At 54.8% G+C, this 21,104-nt stretch overlaps 2 protein-coding genes across 3 annotated transcripts; one reads left to right on the top strand and one right to left on the bottom strand.

Moving 5' to 3' along the window:
• The first annotated feature begins 655 nt into the window (after nt 1-655).
• On the top strand, nt 656-9,228 carry ELMO3 (engulfment and cell motility 3). 2 transcript variants are annotated; one of them, XR_006505350.1, is made up of 20 exons: nt 656-707; nt 903-1,003; nt 1,299-1,339; nt 1,500-1,572; nt 1,870-1,920; nt 2,022-2,191; nt 4,887-4,986; nt 5,082-5,233; nt 5,328-5,406; nt 5,494-5,544; nt 6,018-6,140; nt 6,216-6,347; nt 6,441-6,542; nt 6,632-6,740; nt 6,970-7,106; nt 7,196-7,359; nt 7,829-7,941; nt 8,027-8,329; nt 8,575-8,661; nt 8,805-8,816. XR_006505350.1 is itself a non-coding variant. In XM_044660591.1 (20 exons), exons 1-20 carry the CDS (start codon nt 926-928, stop codon nt 9,015-9,017), a joined length of 2,163 nt encoding a protein of 720 aa, XP_044516526.1. In that variant the 5' UTR covers nt 903-925; the 3' UTR covers nt 9,018-9,228. The 2 variants fall into 2 exon arrangements, 1 of the variants encoding a protein (XP_044516526.1); XM_044660591.1 differs by lacking the exon at nt 656-707 and having other exon boundaries at nt 8,027-8,131; nt 8,247-8,329; nt 8,805-9,228.
• Nucleotides 9,229-9,818: 590 nt separating this feature from the next.
• LRRC29 (leucine rich repeat containing 29) lies at nt 9,819-20,216 on the bottom strand. Its single transcript, XM_044660590.1, has 6 exons — nt 20,115-20,216; nt 12,902-13,885; nt 11,976-12,176; nt 11,496-11,630; nt 10,091-10,308; nt 9,819-10,012 (listed from the first exon to the last, which is right to left on the bottom strand). The coding sequence occupies exons 1-6, from the start codon at nt 20,214-20,216 to the stop codon at nt 9,844-9,846; spliced, it is 1,809 nt and encodes a 602-aa protein (XP_044516525.1). The 3' UTR covers nt 9,819-9,843.
• Nucleotides 20,217-21,104: the final 888 nt, after the last annotated feature.

The following is a 21,104-nucleotide window of genomic DNA, read 5'->3' as shown; positions in this document are numbered from 1 at the left end:
CCCCCCCCCCCCATCCCTGTGCCACAAGTCTGAGGGCCCCCTCTAGCCCAGGGCTGGAAGGAGGTGGCCCCTGCCTCCTGTGTTCATGTATCACCCCTTGCCTCCAGTTAGAAAATGTTCGGAAAGAGATTTAGAGAGATTTACAGGAATGAACAGATTCCTATATAAAGATTATTTTTATACTTTTTGCAGTGTAAGGAAATTGCCTGTAATATTTGTACAGTGTCTGAATAAAAGCCGCGCCTAAGGTTCCCCTGGCCCCTTCCTCCTTTCTGCACCCGGTGCAGGCCCCTCCTGGCAGTGGAGGCTCGGGCCCAGGCCGTGCTGTAGAAGGGCGTGCCTAGGGCCCAGGTGAACGAGGCACTGGGGTGGCCCGTGCCCTCGCCCCGCAAGCAAACTGGCCGCCTTCGAACTTTATCCCTGGGGAGGTGACAGGCTGGCTCCCGTTCTGGCGGCTCCGCTTTACAAAGGCCGTGTGGCCTCCAAGAGGAAGGGGGATGTGTGAGTGGTCTCCCCGGTCCTTCCCGGTGCTTGGGGCCCTGAACCTCCACCTTAACGGAGGGGGCGGGGCAGGGCCGGGCTCAGCCCAGCCCGGCCCAGGAGCACTCCCGCACCCTGCGCGTCCCACCCCCGGGACTCCAACCCGGAACTACGGGGCGCTCCCCAGGGAAGGACGCGCCGGGCGGGCAGGCGGGCAGGCGGACCGGGTGAGTCCTGGGAGCCCCCGGGGTGGGCCGTGGGGGGATTTCAGCCCCCCAACCCTAACCCCGGAATGCCACGGACCGGACGGGACAGGGGGCGGGCGGGGGCGGGGCCGAACGGACGGAACAGACCTGTCCCGGCGTGTCTCAGGAATGCGCCCGGCCCCGCCCGCGCTGACCCCGCTTCCCGTGGTCCGGCAGGCGGCTGAGCCGGCGCTCGGGCCATGGCCCCCACCAGGAACGTGGTCAAGATCGCCATTCAGATGCCGGGGGCCATCCCACAGCTCATTCAGCTGGATCAGGTAACCCTTACCGGCCACCTGGGCCCGGGCACGCCCTGTTCGCCTTCCTCGCCCGGGCCCTTAGCTGCCCCAGCCCCGGGCACTCCTGAGTCACGGGGTCATTGGACTTAGGGTCGGGACCTCCCTTCGAGACCATCCAGCTCAGGCCACCCCTTTACTGGGGCCCAGAGAGGGTTAAACGTGCCCACTGCCCTCCAGCTCCTCGGCAAGCCGAGGAATTCTGCCTAAACCCTGCTCCGCCTGGGAACCCTCCACCTGGAGGCTGGGGTGGCTGACCTACCACTCCCCCTTGCAGGCCAAACCCCTGGCAGCAGTGCTGAAGGAGGTCTGCAGTGTGTGAGTATCCATTCCTCCTGCTTGTGGGATGGGAGAGGAGGAGGAGGAGGAGGAGGAGGAGGAGGAGGAGGAGGAGGAGGAAGAAGAAGAATTTCGTCGGGGCTGCGGGACAGACGGGGTGGGTCCGGGACGAAGGCTGAGGGCTGCTCCTTCCCTGCAGCTGGAACTTGACTGACTACGAACACTACGCCCTGCAGTACGCCGATGGCCATCGGAAGTACATCACTGAGAGTGTGAGCCGTGGAGACCCAGCCCCATTCCTGCCCGAGCCTCTGGGTGCCCTGGGAACGCCTGCCTACGCACAGAGCTGCAGGGGCTAACCTCCCGGGATTCTCCTGCCGCCTCACTGATCTCACCTACCTTGGCCGACCCACTGGTCCACTGATCACTTCCACTGAACTCCTGAGCCCCGCTTAGGTCCCCACCTCCTCAGGCACTGGCCCGGGGATGAGTCACTCACCCAACACCTGACTCCTCCCCTCTACTCTGGGCATTCCAGCCCTCTTTCTCCTTTTCCCTGTTTCTTCCAGAACCGCTCCGAGATCAAGAACGGGAGCATCCTGTCCCTCAGCATTGCTCCGGTACTGCCTCCCCCAAACCCAAAGCCCAAGCCCCGGACTCTCCTCAGCCTTGAGGCAGCCCACACACTGGATTTCCCACGGTCCCCTCTTCCTGCTCCTAGGACAAAGAGGCTGAGAGTCTTCTGAACGCACTGAAGAGTGGAAGCCGGGAAGTCAAGAGGGAAGCGTTGAGACGCCTGGCCCTGCTGGCTCCCGATCTGACCTTTGCTGGAGAAGTCATTAACCAAGATGGGCTCGAGCACCTGGGGGCCATCATTGAGGATGGGGATGAGTGAGTGCTGGAGGCAGGGCGCAGGGAGGGGAGCCCTGGGCATCCCAGACCCTGCTCTGGCTTCCTTTCCTAAGAGGGAGAGAATCCACAAGTTCCCTTCCAGGTGTAGCAGTGGGAGAGCTTGTGAGGTTAGAAAGGCGGCTTCACCTAGCCTTCGGGAAACATGCACCCTGCCTCTGCCCCTTCCTCCCCGGGACCCTGGACAAATCCTTTTAATCTGGGCCCAAGTTTTCTCTGCTGGAAAACGTCTCAGAATCCTAGAGCTGGAAGGAACCCGAGTCCACCCCAGATTTCAATAAGAATCCTATGACCTGCCTGAGAAACAGACATCTAGCCTTTGTGATCTCCTAAGGCAGCCCACTGCAGTTGTGGTTCTCATCCCTAATAATCATTAGGCACCTTTTCCTCACATCAAGCCCAAGTCTTGGGCTTTACAGCTTCCCCCCACTGCTTTTACTTCTGCCTTGTGGTGACAGCAATAAGCAGTTGGCTCTCTTTCCACCTGCATTCATCCTTGAAGTCAGCTATCACACCCCTGAAGTCTTTTTCTTCCCCAGCCTAGACATTCTCAAGTCCTTCAGCTGAATCGGGTTTGGCATGATCTTGAACGCTTCTTCTCAAGACATTCTTCAGTTTGTCAAGTCAATGCTCTTCCTAAAATCTAGAATTGATCACAATACCCCAGATGTGGCCTGATCAGAGTAGAATTCAGCAGGACTCAAACCTTCTTACTCCTAGGCACGTTGCCAGTCTTAACTTTTTTTTTTTTTTTAATATATAAATACCTTCTATTTTTGGAAGTTTCTTCTCCCCATTTCCCAGCTTCCACTTTTTTGGTGTTACTTAGTCACATTGACTTTCTGTGGCCCCATTTGTTTTTTTTTTAGGCAAAGATACTGGAGTGTTTTGCTATTTCCTTCACCTCATTTGAATGATGAGGAAACTGAGGCAAACAAGATTAAGTGACTTGCCTAGGGTCATTCAGGTCTTCCTGATTCCAGGAATTCCAAGTACCATCTAGCTGTGGAAATTACACCTAGAGCCATTTTATTAACAGAATTGAAGAGGAGAAAAAGCTCAACATTGAATCTTCGAAAGTGTAGGCAATGTCCCATCCCCAGGTGTCATCCCATCTCTGCCAAAAAGGGGGTTTCTCTCCTCCTGTCATCTTCAGGGCCAAGCTTCTTTGTTACAATTCCCCAGCATTGAGTTTTGTTGCCTTTTTGTTTCATTTCTACTCTTGTGGTGGTCGTTGTTTATACTGTTTCTGTACTTCTTCCTACTTCATTGCATCAGTTCACAAAGGCTTCCAATGCTTTTCTGTGTTCCATCATCATTTTTTTTTCTAAAATTAATTTATTTTAAAATATTTTTTCCACGGTTACATGATTCATGTTCTCTCCCTCCCCTCTTCCCTCTCTCCTCTTGGAGCTCACAAGCAATTCCAATGGTTTATACGTGTATTATCACTTGTCCATCATTGTTTCTTAGGGCAAAGATCTATTCTGCTACCTTGGCATATGCCTGTGTCACAGCTGAGCTGAGCTGAATTCAGTGGAATTCGATTCTCTTAATGCCATCTAAATCTCATCAGCTTTTTTGTCTAATAGAGCTCTTAGATCTGGTTCATAAGAACTGTTATGTGGCTGTTGCCTTTTCTCGAAAGTCTTGTGCTGGCCAAGTCATTTTTTTTAAGCCCATGTGTGAGACATTACTCTTGTCTGTTTGGATCTGTGATTTCCTTGGCACAGGAAACTCCTAACACAGATGCATGCATTGCCAACTCATCTCTGACTTAATAGTTTGGAGGTTTTCCTGGGGCATTCTTTTTTAAATTCTTACCTTCCATCTTAGAATCAGTACTCTGTAAGGGTTCCAAGGCAGATGAGCTGCAAGGGCTAGGCAGTAGGGGTTCAGTGACTTGCCCAGAGTCACACAACTGGGAAGTGTCCAAGGCCAGATTTGACCCCCAAACCTCCCATCTCTGGGCTTGACTCTATCCACTGAGCCACCTCATTGCCCCTTTCCTGGGATGTTTCAAGGTTAAGTGACTGGCCTGTTTGACTACATGTTATTTTGTGCCAGAGGTGGGACTTGAATTCATGACTTTCTGATTCCAAGGCCATCTTCATCACAATTCCTTTCTACCTTTATCTGTGTCTAATGTTATCTTGTTACACTGATAAGCAGCTAGGTTGCATAATGGTTAGAGCCCTGGGCCTGGAGTCAGATCTTGCTTGCCTCAGGGGCTAGCTGTGAGACCCTGGACCAACCATTTTGCTTCGGTTTCCTCAACTGTTAAAAATGCCGATGATAACAGCACCTACTTTGCAGAATTGTACGGACCACATACGGCAAGGCTTGTAAAAAAGCGCCAAGCTCGGAGCCTGGCATACAGACCGTACTACACAGATGATTATTCCCATTTTCCTTCACCTGGACCGAATTCTAGCGTGTCCCAAGCCTTGGTGGTCCCCGGCTCCGTCAGCCATCCCTCCCGGCTCCATGGCTCTGTCAGTCCCTGGTAAAGATGGCGGACCCCGGAGCTGGTTCCCCTGGAACTCCCCCTGAGGCGCCATCAAAGCCCTGCTGAGCGCTCTTTGGCGCTCTTCTGCAGTCTGAATGGGCCTGGCTGGGTGGTCATCTGAGGGCCCTTCTAGCACTGATCATCTGCCCTTTCCCTTTTGTCCCCCAGCCTCGGGGAGGTCCTGGCCCACGGCCTGAGGGCCTTCTCGGAGCTCATGGAGCATGGCGTGGTGTCTTGGGAAACGCTCAGTAGGAACTTGGTCAAGAAGGTGGGGACTCTGGGAGAGAGGGAGGGAGGGACCCAGAACGGGTTCAGGGCTAGGTGGCCGGGGAGACGCCGGGCCTTTTTCATTCCCTCTTCCAGGTGGTGTCGTATGTCAACATGAACCTGATGGACGCCTCGGTGCCCCAGCTGGCGCTGGGGCTGCTGGAGAGCCTGGCCCTCAGCAGTCCCCCGCTGGGCCAGCTGGTGAAGCAGGAGGTGCCCTTGGAAAGGCTGCTGGTGCATCTGCAAGTGTGAGGCGGGGAGCAGGCCTTCTGGGGGTGGCTGGGGGGCTGCTCTGGGCTCTCGGAGCTGGCTGACCCCTCTCTCGGTCTCCTCTGCTGTCAGGCTGAACCAGCCTTTGCAGACCAAAGCCATGGCCCTGCTGACTGCCCTTCTGCAGAACGCCAGCTTTGCCGAGCGCCAGGTGAGAGCGAGGCGGGGGCCGCAGGGTTCCGGCGGGCCCTGGGGAAGACTCTTGGGCCTGCTCCCACTTCTCCCCTTCCCTCTCTAGGTCATGCTGGATTACTTAGGGCAGAGGAATCTTCGCCAGTTCATCTACAAGGTGAGGACCAGAGAGCCAGGAAAGGAGGCCCGGGTTCTAGGTCATAAGAGCTGGTGGAGCTGAGAAGGACTTTAGGGATTATCCTGTTCAAGCCCCTTCGTTTCATTTATTTATTAATATTTATCTTCTGACCTGAGTTTAATTGTGCTCTCAGACACTAGCTGTGTGACCCTGGGTGAGTCACTTCACTCTGTCTGCCTCAGTTTACTTATCTATCACATAAACTGGAGAAGGAAATGGCAAACCCCTCCAGGATCTTTGCCAAGAAAACCCCCCATGGGGTCCCAGAGAGCTGGACGAGGCCCGCACCCTCACTCTGTAGAATGGGGATAAGAAGGCACCAACCCCCCAGGGTAGTTTGGAAGCTCAGGCGAGATATCGGTGGTATTGAGCCTGGCACAGAGGGGGGCTGTCAGGACTTATCCCCTCCCTTCCTTCTCTCCCTAAACGCCCCGTTTCCTCTTTCTCCCCAGAACATCATTCACAGCTCAGTCCCGCTGGGGGACGAGATGGCCCACCATCTGTATGTGCTGCAGGTGCTCACGCTGGGGCTTCTGGAGCCGCGGATGCGCACCCCGCTGGACCCGTATAACCAGGTGCGGGCATGGGCGGACGAGTCCACGGGGCTGCCCGTCCTCGGCAGGGTGCTCATGTCCGCGTCCTTTCCTCAGGAGCAGCGGGAGCAGCTGCAGGCCTTGCGCCAGGCAGCCTTCGAGCCAGACGGGGAGTCCCAGAGCGGCGGCCTGAGCGCAGACCGTCGCCGCTCCCTCTGTGCCCGGGAATTCCGGAAGCTTGGCTTCTCCGTGAGTGGCCGCCCCCTCCCTTCCCCCACCCTGGCCCTTGGGGCTCGTCCGGGATCCTCCCGCCATCCAGGCCTCTCTCCTTCTCGGACCCAGAACAGCAACCCTGCCCAGGACCTGGAGCGCGCGCCGCCGGGGCTGCTGGCCCTTGACAACATGCTCTACTTCTCCAGCCATGCCCCCAGCGCCTACAGCCGGGTGAGCCAGCGAGAGCCCCCTCCCTCTGTACCCGGCCCCCGACACCCCGAGCCCGGCCCCTCTGACGGGCGGCCCTCCCTTTCTCCCAGTTTGTGCTGGAGAACAGCAGCCGAGAGGACAAGCACGAGTGTCCCTTTGCCCGAGGCAGCATTCAGCTGACCCTGCTGCTGTGTGAGCTGCTGCGCATCGGGGAGCCCTGTGAGTCGGTGCCCGAGGGCAGGGAGGGGGCGTCCAGGCTGTGCCTCATCTTCCCAGGGTCTCCCTGCCCCCATCCGTGTACCCTCACCCCCATCCAAGACCTAGTCATGGGACCAGGCCCTCTGGGGAAGGGCTCCAGGGCAGCCCCAGGCCGGGCTCTCCAGGGGAAGGGCTCCAGGGCAGCCCCAGGCCAGAGAGCGGAGCAGTAAGCCCTTCTGTGCCCCCCGAGGCTCGGAGACGGCCCAGGACTTCTCTCCGATGTTCTTCGGGCAGGACAACAGCTTCCAGGAGCTCTTCTGTGTCTGCATCCAGCTGCTCAATAAGACCTGGAAGGAGATGCGGGCTACCCAGGAGGACTTCGACAAGGTGAGGCCCCTCGGCCTGGGCTGGCACCGGGAGGGGCCGCTTCGGGGAGGGGGCACCTGTGGGAACCCTGAGACTCGCTGCACCCTCAGGTCATGCAGGTGGTCCGGGAGCAGCTGACAAGGACGCTGGCCCTGAAGCCCACCTCCCTGGAGCTGTTCAGGACCAAAGTGAACACCTTGAGCTACAGCGAGGTCCTGAGGCTCCGGCAGACCGAGAGGATGCACCAGGAGGGCACCATGGCGCCCCCCGTCCTGTGAGCTCGAGGGCTGGGCAGGCTGGGAGGCGGGCACTGCCCTGGGCACCCCCTACCTCCAGGCTCAGATCCAAGGTGGGGAGGGCAGAGCGGCCACCTTCGGGCCAGGCTCGCTCAGGGGCTCAACTCCAGTCTGGGACCTGCCACCCACTGAACAGCAGACTCAGAGATAAGAAGTTGTGGAGGCAGGATTTTAACTCGAGTCCTCTCATTTCGAGGTTTTCCAGCCCCTTCTTTAGCACATGTATGTGAGGGGGAGGGACAGACGTTTTTTCTGGATGAGAACCCAATAGTCAGAGGCCTTGCTGGTGGGGTGGAGGCACCCCCCGGCCTCCAGCCCCTGGCTCTGGCCACAGTCTGGGCTCCATAGACAAAGGAAAGGCTCCGTCCCAGGGAGCGGTCAGGAAAAAGGAAGCATGCGACAGGCCGGGGTCCTCAGTGGTCAGCTTTTCCCTTCCCCTGCCCACAGGGAGCTTCGGGAGAGGCTCAAGCCAGAGCTCCTGGGGCTGATCCGCCACCAGCGGCTGCTCCGGCTCTGCGAGGGCACGCTCTTCCGGAAGATCAGCAGCCGCCGGAGGCAGGGTGAGTGTGCGGCGAGGGGGGGGCGGGCCAGGGGCCCCCCTCGGGCAGGGCCCCCTCACGCCGTGCTGCTCCCCTGTCCCTGCAGACAAGGCCTGGTTCTGCTGTCTGTCCCCCAACTACAAGATGCTGCAGTACGGGGACGTGGAGGAGGGAGCCCCCCAGCCGTCTCCAGAGAGCCTGCCTGACAAGCGTACGCGGGCCCCCGCCGCTCCGGGGTTGGGATCCCAAGAAGCCCCGGCCCCCGGGCCTCCCCCCCACTTCCCAAGCACCCTCCATCACACACACCCTGTCCCTCCACCCCACAGTCCCTGTGGCCGAGATGAGGGCCCTGCTGCTGGGCAAGGACTGTCCCCACGTCCGGGAGAAAGGCTCCGGCAAACAGAACAAGGTGAGCCCCAGGCTGGCCCGAGCCTCTGTTGCCCCAGTTCTTATGCTCTGTGGGCCCCTAAGCCCTGCCGGGGAGCGGGCCTGGTAGAGGCGCCACTCCTAGAAAGGCAGCCTGGGCTGCAGGGAGAGCGCCGGGCCTGAGGGCCGAGCCGAGGCCTCGTCTCTCTGTGCCTCGGCCTCCCCGTGTGTAAAGGAGACGGTGCTCACTGCCCCCCTCGGGGGCCTCGCCGGGCCCTTTCCCCACAGGACATCTGTGAGCTTGCCTTCTCAGTCAGCTATGACGCGGGGGGGAAGGTGGCCTATCTCAACTTCATCGCCCCCTCTAAACGGGACGTAAGTGCCCAGGCAGGGTCCTCTGGCCGGGAGGCTTGGGGGGCCGGGAGCTGGGGGCTGGATGGCCGGGGGGCTGGGGGTGCAAGGAGGGTGGAGGACTCGGCTCTTGGACTGGAGAAGTGACCCCACGGGGCGGTCTCTAGTTCTGCCTGTGGACGGATGGGCTGAGTGCCCTGCTAGGGTTGGCCATGGGCAGCGAGCAGATGCGGATGGAGCTGGAGATGCTGCTGGCCATGGAGACGAAGCTGCAGCTGCTGGAGCTGGAGAACGTGCCCATCCCTGACCAGCCACCCCCCGTGCCTCCCCCTCCCACCAACTACAACTTCTGCTACGACTGCAGCATCTCGGAGCCCTGAGGCCAGCGGGAGGCCAGCGGGAGGCCAGCGGGAGGCTGGCCCGAGGCCTGGAGGGGGCGGCTTCTGCTCTGGGGCCTCTCCCCCATCCTGTTAACTTACTGGAACGAGCCACAGCCTCCCCTTCCCCACCCACCAGACCTGCTGCTATGAGGGTGTTGGGGCGCCTGCCCCAGGGAGTCACTACTGAGAAATAAAGGCTGCTCGAGCCCTGCGGCCTGTGTCCGAAGCTCTGAGCTGGGGGTGGCAGAGCGCAGACCTCCCCGGGGGGGGGGGTCACCAACAAGCTGTTCTCACTCTCTGGGCTTCCCTGGCACCGTTTGGGGGTTGGGAAGAAGGGCCGGCAAGGGGAATGGAGCGGCCCTCTCGTGGCCCGTTCCTGGTTCCAAAGGCCCTTTGCAGGAGTTCCCAGAATTCTCAGCAGTGGCAGCAGGCCTGGACTGTGGAGAAAGCTTTGCAAGGGTCAGAGGCGCGGCCTGGGCTGGGCTCACCGTGCTTTCTAGGCCAGTCCCAGGAGCCTCGGCCCAAGAGCCCTGAGATGGGGGGTTCATTTGTAGGCCCAAGAAGGGTTTGGTTCTGGGCCAGCCAGCACGAGAAGCCGGGGGAGAAGCCCGGAGGCTCATCCAGGCTAGGCTGTGCCTCTCAGCCCCGTCTGAGCTCCGCTTATGGCTCTTGGGAAGGCTCCCTAGAAGGCCACGAGGGCCGCTGTGGCTGCAGGAAGCACCGGCGAGGGGGCCCTGACCGAGGGGGGGAGGGGAGCAGCCCCAGAAGAGGGGGAGAGTCAAGTGGCCGCTGGGCTGAGGATCGGGGTTCAGACACTGACCTTTATTCAGAGGCTCACAGTCAGGTCGGCCCCCCCCACAAAGCGCGAGTGGAGGCAGGTCACTTGAGGCAGCTGTTTCTGCAAGTGCTCCACGGCAGCCATGCTGATGCCCTGGCACATGGACACGTCCAGCACCTTCAGCCGCCGGCACACCTTCCCGATGGTGACCAGCGTCCTGTGGGGGAACAGAGTCAGCACTGGCCGAGGGCGGCCCCTTCCTCCCACCCCCCTCCGGCCCCTCGGGGTGACTCACTCCTCCGTGAGCTGGTTGCAGCTGGAGAGGTTGAGATGCCGCAGGCGTGGCCAGGAGCGGGCCGCCTGGGCCCAGCCCCTGTCGCTCAGGCAGTTGCAGTGGCTCAGTGCCAGGTGCTCCAGGCCAGGGCAGCCTTTGGCCACGGCCACCAGCCCCATGTCCGTGAGCTCGGGGAGCAGGCTCAGGGACAGCTGCTTCAGGTAGGGGAAGCGAAGGACCTGGGGAGATGGCCTGGGTTCAGCGGGGGCCGCTGGCCTGAGGGCTCTAGGGGGGGCTTCCCTGTCACCTAGGCAGAGCCTTGGATCCTGCCCTGAGGGCCCGTGGGCCATGCTGCTTCCACTCTATGGGGTCCACTGGCCACAGGGCCCTACTCAGGACTGCATCTGCTCTGAGATGGACTAGTTCGGTGATGGCAAACCTTTTAGAGACTGCGTGCCACATGTGCCCTGCCCTGCCCAGAGAGCAAGTGTTGTGCCCTGCCCTGTCCCAGAGAGCAAGTGCTGCATGTGCCCAACCCTGCCCCAAAGACCAAGTGTTGTGCCCCCCCCCCCAGACCAAGTGCTGCATGTGCCCTACATGCCCCACCCACACAGCAGAGGGAGGAAGCACTCCCATTGGCCTACTGGGCAGAGGGGTGCGGATGTGACAAAACATTGTCAAGTGGGGTGGAGAGGGGGAGGGGAGTGGCTCTGCCAGAGTCCCTCTGCCTTCTAACAATGCACTCTGGAAGCAACGCTGTGGCATGCCCTCTTTGGTGCATGTGCCATAGGTTTGCCATCATGATCTCTGGGCACCTGCAGGCCCCTGGCTTGGCCCATTGGGAGCCTGGCCCCGCCCCCAAATGCTGGGGCGGGGCGTGGGCATAGTCTGTCAGGGTGAGTGCGGCATAGCATGGGGCCCCTAAAAAGTTCCAAAAGGTTCGTCATCACTGATTTAGTCTGAACCATTTTACAGATGAGGACGCTGGGGCCCAAAGAGGGGGAGTCAATTGGCCAGCTCTTTGGTAGAGGTGGATTTGAATCCAGGTCTTCCAACACAAAATCCACTCTTCATTGGGGCAAGTAGGTGACTCAGTGGATAGAGACAGGCCTGAGCTTCTGGGTTCAAATCTGATCTCTGTCCCATCCTAGCAGTATGACTGTGGAGAAGTCACTTAGCCCCCATTGCCTAGGGCTCTCGTGCCCTGTTTTAGGACAGAAGGTAAGCATTAAAGAAAATCTACCATTCACCACCTTGTAAGACCTTGGGATAGTCACTTGTTTTTTCTGGTTCTGGCTCTCAGAGAGTCTCTGAAGTCACCGATCTGTGGGCAGGCCCCAGACCATGCCCCCACCTGGCCCATGTAGGATCCGCGTCCAGGGCCCGAGAGCCCCTCCTCCCCCCGCCGCCCCGGGGCTCCCTGCACCTTGGTCAGGCTGATGTCCGTCAGCTTGCTGCAGGCTGTGAGGTCCAGCTCCTGCAAGGCCCTCAGCATGAGCAGCGAGGGTCTGGGCTGCTTGTTGGGAGCCTCTTGGGAGGGGGACTCGTGGGGGGCCAGGGGCTCTGGAGGCAGCTGTGGGGGGAAGAAGCCCATGTCTCCAAAGCTCCTGCTTAACTTCGGCCCTTTGTCCTTCTGGCGAGAGAAGCCAATCAGGAGGGGATGGGGAGCGGTTAGAGGGCCGCCGAGGCCCCGGGCCTACCTGCTGCTGGCTGGGGGGGCAGGGGCGCCTGGGGTCTCTGGGAGAATAGCCCCCCCCCGACTCCCCCTGAGGCAGCGAGCTTCCGCTTTATCATCCCCATCTTACAGAGGAGACAACTGAGGCTGTGACAGGGGGATTCGGAGCTCGGCACCAGGAGGGGCCTGAGATGGGTCCGTTCCCGCCCCCCATCCGCGCCCCCTCCTCACCTCCTCACTGCGCTCCACCAGCCCCAGGAGCCCCGAGTCAGTGATGTCCTTACACCAGGCCAGACGCAGGACAGCGAGAAGGGGCAGGTTGGCGGAGATGGCCAGCAGGCTGCTGTCGGTCAGGGACACGCAGGACGACAGGTCGAGCAGCTTCAGGCTGGAGCGCAGAGGCCCCTGGGCCAGGGAGACCACCGAAGCGTCCTGGGAAGTCGGGGGACGAGGGGACACGGGAGGGTGCAGTGAGGCCACCCCGGCCCAGGACAGACTGACCACAGACGATCGGGGAGGACGCGCCGCCGACCTCTCTGGCTCAGCCCTCCTTAAGGTCTTGCTTGGGCGACGGTCTGGGCCCTGAGGCGGGGCCCGCCCTACGGCGCCTCCTCGCTCTGCCCTCGGCTGCCCCCCCATGCCAGCTCGTCAGGCCGAAGCCCTCAGCGGCTCCCGCAGGCCCAAGGGTGAACATCTCTGTGTCCAGGGCCCGGAGGAGCTCGCCGCCTCCACTTCTCCCCCCCCCCCCCCCCGCTAGAATCTATTCTGTGTCCGGGGTCAGGGCAGAAGAGCGGAAGGGCTCAGGTCCCGGGGGCTTGGCCGTCTCGGGGAGCTGGCACGGGGGGGGGAGGGGGGCAGCCGAGGGCAGAGCGGGGAAACCTCAAGGGCTCGGCCCGCTAGAAGCGTCTGAGGCCAGAGTCGAAGCCGGGCCTTCCCCTCTCCCGGCCAGTTCTCTGAGCACCAGCTCCGGCCCCCAAAGCTTCCACTCTGCAGCTTATCCCAAAGCATAAAGCTGGCCAATCCGGTCTCTGGGAGACCCCCTTCGGCCAGCTCTTGCCCGCCCTTGGAGCCGGCCCAGGGCCTAGGACAGGGTAAAAGGCTGGGTCTGGGCCCGCCGTTTACCCGCCAGGTGAGCCTCAGAGGGCGCCCGCACTCACCTTGAGCAGGGAGCAGTAGGCGAGCCTCAGGGACGCCAGGTGGGGCAGGGGGCCCTTGGGGAACTCCAGCGCCTTGACCAGCTCCTTCCCGTTCACCAGGCAGCACTCGGCTATGTCCAGGCTTCTCAGCTCCTGAAGCCGGTGCAAGGCCAGGAAGCCGGCGTCGGTCAGCCGCTGCAGCTTCTCCATGCGCAGGTGCCGCAGGCCCTGCAGGCCCCGGGACACGGCCAGGAGCGCCCCGTCAGCCAGCTCGGAGCAGCCGCTCAGGTCCAGGCTGGTGAGGCCCCGCTGCTGGCGGCAGAGGGCGGCCACGGCCTCGTTGGAGATGTCCCGGCAGCTCCGCAGGGTCAGCTCCTGCAGACGGAGGCCCACCACCTGGCCCAGGGCCTGCAGCGCCGCGGGGTTCAGAGCGGTGCCGCTCAGGTCCAGGGCGAGCAGGCGGCCCGCTCGCTCCTTCAGGAAGTTCAGGAGGTTGCGGAAGGAAAAGACGGTGGAAGAGTCGTGCTGGGCGGCCGAGCTGGCGTAGGGCTCGAAGGCGATGTGGCAGCGGGCCAGGGAGAGGCGCTCCAGTTTGGGGGCACAATCGGCCAGCTGGTTGAAGCTGGCGTCCGCCAGAGAGCGCAGGCCGGACAGGTTGAGGTCCCGGAGGCCGGTCAGGGCCTCCCGCACCTTCTGCACCGTCTCCGGCTGGGCTAGCAGCATCCCGGACACGAAGAGGCTGTTGCAGCCGCTGAGGTCCAGGACCCGGAGCCCGGGGCAGCTCGTGACGAGCCCTATAAAGGAGGCTTCGGTCAAGGTGCCCCCGCCGAGGGACAGGCTCTGCAGGTGCGGACCCAGGTAGTAGGAGATTGACCGCAGCACGTTGCAGCAGTCAGAGGAACTATCCACGTCGGCCAGGCTGACACAGCACACGTGCCGGCGGCTCAGGCTCTTGATAGAGGTGAGGGAGGCAGATGCCACCGGGATGTTATACCGAACATCGAGCTGGGGGGACAGACAGCGAGGGCTACTGGTACCCGGCCCCAGAGACGCTCGGCCCAACCTCGGACCCGCCGGAGGGGAGCTGAGGCCCTCGAGCGGACCCGAGAGGGCGAGAGGGGCCGGGGAGAATGGGTGTCACAAGAGCAGGGCCAGAGGGGAAGGAGGTGCAGGGGACCCCTCAGACACTCGGAATGGGACAGTAAAGGGGAAAAACGGATGCCCAGCGCCAGGCAGATTCTTAGTCTTAAAAAGGGCGAATGTGTGGCCAAAGGGGCAGCAGAGGAAGGGGAAGAAGGGTGAGCAGAAGGCAGAAGAGGAGCCTCAAAGCCCCTGTGGCAGCCCCCAAACCCAGGGGTAGCCAAGGGTCTCCAGCATGGAGTGAGGAGTGGATCACCCGCCAATGACTCTGCCTGTTCCCAGAGGCTCCCCAGACTCAGAAGACCTGGAACCACCAAGGATCTGGCACTTTATATAAAAAATAAATGAAAAGTTCCAAGAATGCCCTGAGGCAAGAGATCCTGAGAAAAGGCCCGAGGCAGCCCTCTCTGTCTGGGCACCTTCCGTCTGGTACCAGATGATCCTGGCTTATCAACCCCACTGAAACGCTCATCAGCATATCATAGAATATCATATGGACATTCCAGGCTTCTTGCCATTGGGGTAGGGCAAAAGGCATATATTTGTTGGAGAGGTAAAGCTTCCAGAGAAGCCAGGACAGCAGAACTGGGCAGCAAGCAAGGCGCTGGGGGAGCTCTACCTATCAGAGAAAGGGGGGGAGGTCAAGAAATTGAATATCTATCTAATTTAGGAAGGAACAGAGGTGAGGATGGAGGATGGGGCCTTTCTTTTACTATTACCCTCAGGTTTGTTAGGAGGAAAGTTATAGGAATGTGAATGATTAGTTATTAGTTGGTCTAGCACAGTTTTCTTCACAGTAGGTGCTTAATAAATATTCATTCAATTGAGCAAATATTCCTTGGTCTGGCACCTGAAAAATTCAGAAAATGATTATCTTGTTTTTGTTAGATACATTTGTAATAGTCAATTCTCTTAGAAATAAAGATTGAACTAAATAATTGGAGAAACATTCATTGCTCATGAGAAGGTCAAGCCAATATAATAAAAATGACTACTATCTGAATTAATTTACTTATTCATTGCTATGTCAAACTCCCAAAGGACTATTTTAAAGACCTAGAAAAACAACAAAAATCTCAAGTGTGATAATGAAAAAAAAATGGTAAGAAAAGGGAATCTGTCCATTCCAGATCTCAAATTATGCTACAAAGCAGCAGTTATTAAAATCATTTGGAACTGGTTCAAAAATAAGAAGTCAATCAATGGAACAGATTAGGTATACAACATCAAGAAGCAAAGGTAGGAACACAGTGTTTGATAAATCTAGAGACCCAAGCTTCTGAACAGAAGGACTGGTTGATAACTTCTGAGAAAAATGGTCACAGTCTGGCAGTAATTAGGTTTAGACCAAAACCTTTTACCACACACCAAGATAAGCTCCAAATAGGCACAAGTACTAAATATAAAGATCACATCATAAGTAAATCAGAGGAGCAAGAAAAGGAATGACCTTTTAGAGCTATGGACAAGGAAAGAGTTTATGAATAAATGATAACAAGGCAAAATGGACAATTTTGATTATGGAAAAAATTTTATATGTACAAATGGATCTAAAGTAAAAACTGGAAGGGGAAAAAGTAATTAGGAAAAAATTTTACAGCAATGTTCTTTGATAAAGGTCTTACATCTACCAAGTTTATAAGACCAATAGACAAATGGTCAAAAGACAAAAAGAGGATATTTTCAAGGGAAGAAATTGAAGCTAGTATCACTCAAATAAAAAGTGCCTACTGGTCTGGCAAAAATGACAAAAGAGGAAAATGATGAGTGTTGGAGGAGCTGTGGAAGGCAAACAGACCAAGCACACTGTTGGTAGAGCTGTGAATTGGCCCAGGCACTCTGGAAAGCAATTTGGAAAGATGCCCAGAAAGTTAGTTAACGAACTGTGCATTACCTTTGACCCACTTATAGCACTACTAGGCGCATACCCAACAAGTCAAAAAAAGAGGAAAAGGATTCATACACACAAAAGTATTTATAGCAGCTCTTTTCATTGTAGCCAAAAATTAGAAATAAGGAGCTGTCCCATTGGGGCTAAACAAATTGTTCTATGAATGGAATGGAATAGTATTATGGCCCTGTAAAAAATGATAAAATGGACAGTTTCAGAGAAAACTAGGAAGACCTATATGAAATCATACAGAGAAGAGTGAATAGAATAGAAAAACAATTTATAAATAATAACCTTATGGAGACAATTCTGAAAGACTTTAGAACTCTATTAATACAATGATAAACCACAAGTCATGAAGAATGAACATGAAATACAACTCACTTCTTGGCAGAGAGAAAAGTAATGAACTTAAAATGCAGGAAGAGACCTATTTTGGGATGTCTAATTGAGAATTTATTTTCCTGGACTAGGCAGTTATGTATTAAAAGCTTTATTTTTAATTAAAAATCTTTTTTCTCAATGATGGGGGAAAGGCAGATGAATAAAAATTAAATGAAAAATAAAAATAACAAATCTTTAAGTAGTCAATTCTTTCTATTATCCATATGTGGATTACTAATTTTTAATTCCAGGAGGGTTTCTCTCATACCCTAAACAAGCTCAGGGAAGGAAAACTTTTTAAATGCTATCCAAACCATATAGAAGCAAGGAAGTAAACTGTCATTAAAAACAACCATAGAGCTAATTGCAAATCCAAATATTCCCATGTAAACTATTTTATAGGATTCCAACAAAAGAGAATCAGAAAAATGCAATGACAGGACTTAGGGCTGTAAATAAAAGGCTAAAGGAGCAACCAAACAACATGCTCCTTTGTGTAGGGCGGTGATGGCAAACCTATGACACACGTGTCAGCACTGACACACATAGTCATTTTGGATGACACGTGGCTTTATGCAGCCACACACAGAGAAGTATGGGGCTGCATGCCAAGGATGAAACATTTGCTATAGTGTAGTGTAGACACTCTGTGCACTACGGATGATAATTCTACCTATACAAATTTACCTATTTTGGTTTATTTAATACAGTTATATATTACAATGATACATTTTTGTTATTTAAACTATAAATATCATGAGATCATGGTTTTTTTCTCGAAGTGACACACCACCCAAGTTATGCTGGGTTTTTTGGCGAATTTTGACACACCAAGCTCAAAAGGTTGCCCATCACTGGTGTAGGGCTTCAAGAAACAAGAAGACCCTCTCCTATCCATTTCCATAAGGGATGGGGGAGTAGATAATACAAGAGATGAGAAGGCACCGAGGGGGCCTCTCCAGGCTGGTCATCACTACTGAGCTTGGAAGAACAGGAGCCTCTCCCAGAGGGGAATGAGGCGGCAGCTCTATCTCAGCCCTGTGGACTGGCCATTTGGGTTGGTCGGCAGTGGGAAAAGGGACTAGTGAAGAGTGGGAGGAAGGGACAAGTAACACAAGTTCTTTACCAAGTAGAATTTTAGAGCTGGGATGGGGTTTTGAGTTCATTTAGTCCAAGTCCCTTATTATACACTCAAGGGGTAAATATAAGCACAGAGAAGCTAAAGAATCAGGAAATAACATCTCTTAAAGATGACTTCCTTGCTTTTGGAGAGTCCAGACGAGATGCATAAACAGTGAACCTCGGTGAAAACGTAGTGTTAGATAAATCTGTATGTGTGCATGTATATGAATGTTCCTCCAGCACAGGGGTCGGCAACCTTTTTGGCTGTGAGAGCCATAAACGCCACATTTTTTAAAATGTAATTTCGTGAGAGCCGTCCAGTGCTCACAGTGCGGCTCCTGTAACAGCACCTGAAAAAAATGGACTTTATGGCTCCTGCAGAAAGAGCCATATCTGGCCCTCAGAAGAGCCAGATATGGCTCGAGAGCCACACATTGCTGACCCCTGCTCTAGCAGAAGCAGGGCACTCCGAGTGTCATTGAGGAGAGTTTGCCAGCATCCAGGGGCGCCTCTTGGTCCCTAGAAGGACGCCAAGGTCCGAGCGTCCGCTTGTGAATTCCCCCTTCCTTCCCTCTGCTAGCAGGGCTGCTGCTCAGCTCTCTGCCGCTCTCTTCCTAGCTCTCAGAGGAAACAGTTGGGTAAAGACGCCCCTGATCACAACAGCAGGGATCCCCCAGGTTGGCACAGCGGAAAGCAGCAAGCCGCCCGAAACAGACACATCTAACCCTCAAAGGGGAACGGGCCAGGAATGGGGCTCTGGACGGCAGATGTGCCCAGACCGCAGCAAGCCTGTCTCTTCTGGCTAAGAGAGGGCGGCCTGGGAACCAGAGGGTGCCAAGGACCCAGGTGCCCTGCTTTGCTCCCCAAGGAACAGCTGTGGACTAACTGACAGCCGCAGGCCTCTGCTTGGGAGCTCTGGTTAGGCTATTTATAGTCTGGGGCCTCTGAGCCGCAGGTGGGGAGGCAGGAGCCAGGAGGTCTATTTTCGGGCCTCCCATGGGCGAGCCTCCTCAGCTTTTATTCTGAGCTCACCAGCAAAAGGGCAGCCAGAGATCACCTTTATGTAGAAGTCTCCTTCCTGGTGAAGACTCAAAGCCAAATCTACTGCCTGGATAAGGCTAAGGGAGGACATGGTTATGTTGCCTGCATCACTGAAGGATTCGAATTTATTTATTAAATTTGATTTTTTTTTCCCAACTGCATGTACAAACAATTTTTAAATTATTATTATTTTTTTAAATAATTAAACCCTTACCTTCTGTCTTGGAATCAACACTGTATTGGTTCCAAGGCAGAAGAGTGGTAAGGGTAGGCAATGGGGGTCAAGTGACTTGCCCAGGGTCACACAGCTGGGAAGTGTCTGAGATCAGATTTGAACCCAGGAGCTCCCATCTCTAAGCCTGGCTCTCCATCCACTGAGCTACCCAGCTGCTCCCTAAAAACAATTTTTGACAAGAGTTTTCTAACATTTTACAATTAAGATTCTCTCCTTCCCTCCCTCTCCCATCTCTGAGGCAGTAAATTGTCTGATATGGGTTATACTGGTGTTTTCAAGCAATATATGCTTTCATATTCCCCGTGTCATACCTGTAGACACGTCACACATATAATAAAAAACTAATGAAGGAAACAAAGTGAAGGATGGAATGCTTTGATCTGCATTTGGATTCCAATGTTCTGAATGATTATCAGAAGGCTCTACAAGGATTAATGATTTCAGCTCACTGTCCTAGAAAGGAAAGGGCAGGGAAGCAAAAGGGCAGAGTGGGAAGAGTCCTGGATCTGAAGTCACCGCTCAGCTACCAACCACCCTTCCGTTATTTATCTGTAAAATGAGGATGGTGGACGAGGTGAGCTGTGAAATAAATGGCCTAGGCATTCTGGAAAGCCATGTGGGAATATGTTTGAAAGGTTATGAAATACACATGCCCATGACACCATTAGTAGACTTACACTTCCAAGAGATCAAAGAAAAAAGAAAAGAATTCCTATGCACAAAAATATTTATAGAAGCTCTTTTTGTAGTAGTCAAGTTCTTTGGAAACTAAGGGAAGGTCCATCACCACTGGGGAATGGCTCAATAAATTATAGTATGTGAATATAATGAAATACTATTGTGCCATAAGAAATGGGATTCAGAGAAACCTGGGAAGATGTGTGGAAACTGATGCAGAGATGTGAGTAGAACAATTTATCAGTAACTGTAAGGCTGACTAGTGTGAAAGGCTTAAGAGCTCAAATGGATACAATCATGATTTCCAGAGGATGAAGCATGTTCCTGTCAAAGAGGTGAAGGATAGAGGATGTGGAATGTGACATTTTTTTGGATGTGGCCAATGAGGGAACTTATGTTGCTTGACTATGTGTATTTGTTACAAGGGGTTTGTTTTTCTTTCTTTTTCAATTATGAAGAGATGCAGAAAGAAGAGAAAACAGATTTTATTAGTTGAAAAAATTAAATGATAAACTATTTCCTTCTACCTCTAGATTCTACCATTCTAGGTCACCTTGGGAAGTGATGAGCTCCCTGTCATCAGAGATTAAATGAGAACTTGGTGGGGATAAAACAGAGGGTATTTCAGCTTCACACAGAGGTGAGACTAAGAGATTTATAAGATCCTTTTAAATGCTAAGATTTCTGTCTTCTAGATTTAGAGGAGGCAAGGATGGAAGGAAGGATTCAGAGAGGTTACTTACCTCCCGCAGAGCATTCTGGGCTGCATAATACCAGGCCCGGTTCACCAAGGAAGCCTCTTTTTGGTCCGAAAGAGGGAGGAAGCTCAGAATATAAGAAAGCATCTAGGGGAAGAAGACAGAGGAAAGCAGCAGGTGATTCAATCTGGGGACCTTTGGAGACCGAGGACACATGAGACTGAGATAGGAACATAGAGCTCACAAGGACACATGAGGAACTACAATCCTTACTATATGAAAAATGCATCAGGGAATTATAAACAAAGGGCTGTGTGGTTTTTGTTCCACCCAGAAGCCTAGGCCACTAAGGCAGAGAAGGGGATTGATAGCTAGCCACAGAGTTCCAGCTTCCCACTTGAGAGTACCTATTGATGGGCATGGGCACATTGCAAAAGTCCACAGGTTGGGGACGATTACTCTCCATTTCTTCTCACAATTCTTACCCTTTGGAAAGAAAGTCTGGCTTAGTAGACAGGCTCTTAGGAAGAAATAGCTGAATAGAATCTTGGAACCTTCTTCCTGAGCGTGAATTAGATGTGGACCTTATGCTCAGTGAGATATATCCCTACTGCCTATAAACCAAGGGCATGTCTGCTTCATTCTTAGAAAAACCTCACCTGATCTGTCCATCCTCACAGTCATCCCATCTCTCTTCTCCCTATTGTGGCTAAATTCCTCAAGAAGGAAGGCGGCCTGGGGCTAATACTCCCTTTCTTCTCACTCTTCATTCTCTACATTCTCACTCCTGATCTCATTATTCTCTCTCCAAAGTTACCAATGATCTCTCTGTTGCTAAATCTAATGGCCTTTTCCCAATCCTCATCCTTCTTGACCTCTCTGCAGCTTTTACCATTGTCAATCATCTTCTTCTTGCTGGGCTTCTATGATGCTGCTTTCTTCTGGTTCTCCTCCTACCTCTCTGATTATGTCTTCTCAGTCTCCTTGCTAGATCTTCATTTAGGTCATGCCTCTCTTCTCCCCTCCCCTCCCCTC

The sequence above is a fragment of the Gracilinanus agilis genome, chromosome 2 (genome assembly GCF_016433145.1).
Source record: "Gracilinanus agilis isolate LMUSP501 chromosome 2, AgileGrace, whole genome shotgun sequence".
Lineage (NCBI taxonomy): Eukaryota > Metazoa > Chordata > Mammalia > Didelphimorphia > Didelphidae > Gracilinanus > Gracilinanus agilis.
The sequence above is the reverse complement of the archived record's forward strand: the minus strand, read 5'-3'. Positions and strand labels throughout refer to the sequence as shown.